Here is a 4,668-nt window from a genome sequence, read left to right as displayed (position 1 = left end):
CTTATTACAAATTCAATGCCACATGTTTACACCTCATGAGATATTTCAACCTCGTGTTTTTCTCCTCTAACTGTGTTGTAAAAGGTTTGCTGAAATGAGAAAAGGATAATTGAGTTTAATTTGCAGTTGGTTTGTTCCTTGCGATGTTGCCATATGTAATGTTGTCTCTGGCTGGAACAACCTTTTACGTTAAATTATCAAATAAATTAAACCCATCAATCAATTCACATGGACATGCATCTCAAAGGAAGAACGCGGATTGCGCTTCAGTATTTTCCCTGCATGCTTTTCTTCTGCGACCATACACACTCCTACTGAGTCACGAGATGCTCCTGCAGTCTATCAAAGCGCGCGAAGCTGGAGGCAGCGAAGAGGATGCGTGCGTCTCCGGTGGACTTGATTGCGTGTTTGGGAATGTTTTTAACGAGGGTGGATTTCCTACACTTGAACAAATAATTGTTTCCCAAGATCACACCCACTGAATTGAATGGTTATGAGTCCCGAGAATGTTCATGGAATTGTTGGAAATTCTGGAAAATATTTTTTTCTGCAACCATGTTTGATCGCGACCAGAGAGGAAGATAGAATCAGCTTGCTCTAAACGCTGTTGCCTTAGGTTACATATTCAGTATAGGCTACTTCTGTCAACTGGAATACCCAAAGGAACAAGGTGGAATAGTTTTTCTTCGTCCTATTTCTATTCTGCAACCCACAGAAGCCCTGCTGTAGTAGGCCAATGTGTTTCAAACAATGAAACAGAAGTGTATAATTTTTTGACTGTCAAATGTCATAGTCAAAACGTACTGGACTGAGACGGTAAGTTTAGCTGTGTATTTTTGTTTGCTTGTAAAATGCGTTTGTATAGTATATTGACATTGATGGGATGATCTCCAAACAACCACATTGAACATTTGAGGATATTAATGGTTTCACCAAATTCAGTTATTACCAGCAGTTGTTGTTATCATATTCATTTTAAAAATAAACGAAGAAATATTTATATTATCCAGAAAATGTATGTAAATGCTTTGCTGACTTTGTTGTTAGCCTCTGGATTTTTGTTGATTTAGATTCCGCTGGACTTTTTCTTTACTGCCAAGGACGTTGGAATTAGTCAACCTGCCCTCGGGGCAATTAATAAGATTTGGTATGTAAATCTGATCCACTCCATTGAGCATGACACATTACAAATCTGATTCCCCCTGTCTCTGTCCACTGCCTCCCCAAAATGTAGATTAGGGGTAATCAATGTTATCTAATCTAACCTGTCTAGGTGAGTGAGATTGCCTAGCAGTAGCAGCAATGTCTCGACTGTACTACAGGAGGACAGACAACTCCTCCTACAGGGACCGGATCGCTCTGAGGATTGTCAGGGCCGAGTCTGAACTGTCTGGCCTGGAGAAGAACTACCTGGGAGCAGTGGAGAAAGGAGACTACGCCTCAGTCAAACAGGCTCTAGAGGTAGGGATGGAGGGAGGAGAGGAAAGGAAAGGAGGAGGGAGGAAGGAAGGGAGGGGATGGATGAGAAAGGAGACTTTGCACCTCAGTCAAACGGGCTCTGGAAGTAGGGAAGAAGGAAGGAGAGGGAGGAGTGGGAATGGAGAGAGATGGAAGGGAGGAAGGAATGGAGGTAGAGAGAGGAAGAGGGAAGGGTGGGAGGGAGGGAGGGAGGGATAAATAAGTCTCAGTTCAAGTACAACATCAATAAACATGATACAATTTGCTATCATGATACCATATAACTAAGTAAACATCCGTTGTCATTCCCTCTCCCGCCTGTAGGAGGCAGAGATCTACTTCCGGATCAACATTAACTGTATAGACCCGTTGGGCCGCACAGCTCTGCTGATCGCTATTGAGAATGAGAACCTGGAGATTATAGAGCTGTTGCTCAGCTATAACGTGTACATCGGTGACGCTCTGCTACACGCCATCCGTAAAGAGGTGGTGGGGGCCGTGGAATTGCTGCTCAACCACAAGAAGCCCAGCGGGGAGAAACAGGTAGAAGAGTGCTTCCCAAATTGCACCCTTTTCTTGAGTGTTTGCTATAGTCACTTGGTGGAGGGGTTCACCTGCATACAGCACAACACACTGTCCTTGTGTTATCACCTACATACCAATAGGCTACCTGCTTTACAATCACATTGGTCTTGAGAACGGCCTTAGACCAGACATGTCGATATAGAACAGTCTCTACTATATGCCCTCTTCTTGTTTTCCTGTGCTTTACACTATCCCATCCCCTCCCAGGCACATACTCATTCCTATAAGGATTACTTCAACCCTATTTTATTTTTCATGGAATAGATCAGCTATGAAATTAGCAGATTTGAGTCTATTAAATAACATTACTTGCATCACTTCTAATCCCGCCCCCTTCTTTTATATAATGGCCCAACCCCTGGTTAGGGCTCGGTGGAAAACATTAACATTCAACCCTAACTAAAAGCTACAAGGACAAAATCTACATGTGCAATTTAGAAATGTTTCTCCATGCTATGACACACTGTATATTTGAACCATTTAATGTTGGTGAATTACATATTCTTCCTCCTCACATCTCTTGCTTCAGCACAGTGTCTCTCTCTTCTGCACATAATTCCCTTTTCACTTCTCTCTCTGAATGTGTTGGTCTACTCTAATTAACTGGTTCTCTCAGAACTGCAATGAGATACGCTACTCTGGGCAATTTACACATTTTCCCCATACACTTGCACTTTGGATATTTGAACCATAATTCTTACTATATATTCTCACAGCATCTCTTCCCTCTCTGTGTTGATCTTGGTTGCGTCCCAAAATGGCACCCTATTCCATATTTAGTGCACACAACCCTATAAGCCCTTATCAAAATGAGTGCACTATATAGAGAATATGGTGCCATTGAGACTTGAACAGGTGAACAGAGGTATGATAAAACAGACAGGGGGTCCCTTAGGTTTGAAAGAGAATGCTTTACTCTGCTCATCACTTTATTTAAATCACTGCTGATCCACTAAACTAGATGCTCCTCACCACATCTCCTAGCCCTCCTGTGATTCCTCTGTTTGCAGTCTGTTTACTTATACACTCGCTTCGTGATATGTTAATCATCTGATTTACATGTCTGTTGATCACTATAGCAAACGAGTCAATAGGCAGGTACTGTCTTTCATCTGTATAGGCTACTGTATTTTTCTGATTTGTGTGTACAGTGATACATCTGTAGCCTATTGACGGCATCTTATTATGTGAAACTGTGAAAAGGTTACATGGTCTCACCAGTCCTAAGGGCAGGCAGGCAGTCAGTAGGAAAAGGATAAGGTGCAAAAATATATTTTTCTAAATAACGGTAGTGATGGTAGAATAAATAAACATGTTGGGAAGATAGGCAAAATGACTTACAAAAACAAACAAACTAGGAGCAAAAATGTATTTCCCCGGTGCGGCAGGTAACCTAGTGGGAGCCTTGGCACAGTAACTGAAAGGTTGCTGGTGCAGTGTCCGGTATGCTCTGAAGGGGAGTGTGAACATATGTGGGTGGGGAGCGAGGGAGCTCCAAGAAGCAACACACAAAGACAAAACATTAAAAATAAATGCTCAAACTGAAGGAAAATAACTTCACTCGAATTACATAGATAATTGGGCACTTGCGAACAAGTATTTAGCAGCATGTTAAAAACAGTAACAATATTGGCATATCATAATTAGGCCAACCTCAAGGGTGCACAAGTGAGACCGGGGCTGTGGCCCTCACAGGCAAAACTCTTCCTAACAAAGGATACAATATCTTGAATTATGATATTAGGCTATTTAAACTGAACCATTTATCTTGAAAAAATATATTTTAGTGTGACTATTACTCTTGTTTGCAGAGGGCCAAAAATAGAACGTGAAATGTAACCGGAAGATATACACAGTCCTGAAATGCATACAACTTTATCAAAATACACTGCATTATCAAGGGTACATATATGATTTAGCTAGTTTTAAAACATGTAACAGAACAGAATACAGTAGGTCTGACACACACACGCACACATGCACACACACACACATACACACACACACACACACACACAGATATACACACACACATTCACACACACACACACACACACATACGGACACACATACCATTACAGAGATAGTATATGGGGGCTGAACACTTCTCAAACACATTTTCAAAGACGTCAAAGAAAACTCCCACAGCACCAGAGCTGCTCTGAAACACTTTGGATTCAACTAAGACCCTTTTAACTAGATGGACAAGAACGCATAGGGCCACCCATGCAGTTAGCTATTGAGACAATGTCTACATACACCATACAGTATTACATCTGAGTTAGGATTCTGTCCCTCCATCAGATGGAGAGAGGGAGAGAGAGAGAGAGAGGAGTGTAATAGAAGAGTGTATTTACACCCTCTCATCTTTCTATCAGAGGAGACCGTTGCGTCTCTCTTTCACATCTCCACTGTATCCCCACCTCTATTTCTCCACCTCTCTTTCTCCACCTCTCTTACTCCATCTCTACTGTATCTCCACCTCTATTTCTCCACCTCTCTTTCTCCACCTCTCTTACTCCATCTCTACTGTATCTCCACCTCTATTTCTCCACCTCTCTTTCTCCATCTTTACTGTATCTCCACCTCTATTTCTCCACCTCTCTTACTCCATCTCTACTGTAT

At 41.9% G+C, this 4,668-nt stretch overlaps 1 protein-coding gene across 1 annotated transcript in view; it reads left to right on the top strand.

The window, feature by feature from the left end:
• The first annotated feature begins 355 nt into the window (after positions 1-355).
• The window catches only part of LOC111949821 (short transient receptor potential channel 4-like), a 25,012-nt gene continuing 20,699 nt past the window's right edge, over positions 356-4,668 (top strand). The window contains exons 1-4 of the mRNA XM_070433903.1: positions 356-816; positions 1,071-1,147; positions 1,274-1,461; positions 1,783-2,001. Coding sequence (XP_070290004.1) covers positions 1,303-1,461; positions 1,783-2,001 — 378 coding nt within the window. The 5' untranslated portion in view covers positions 356-816; positions 1,071-1,147; positions 1,274-1,302. The remainder of the gene's footprint in view (positions 817-1,070; positions 1,148-1,273; positions 1,462-1,782; positions 2,002-4,668) is intronic.

This window comes from Salvelinus sp. IW2-2015, linkage group LG22 (genome assembly GCF_002910315.2).
Source record: "Salvelinus sp. IW2-2015 linkage group LG22, ASM291031v2, whole genome shotgun sequence".
In the NCBI taxonomy this organism is placed as follows: domain Eukaryota; kingdom Metazoa; phylum Chordata; class Actinopteri; order Salmoniformes; family Salmonidae; genus Salvelinus; species Salvelinus sp. IW2-2015.
Note: the sequence above shows the minus strand (reverse complement) of the source record. Positions and strands in the feature narration are given on the sequence as shown.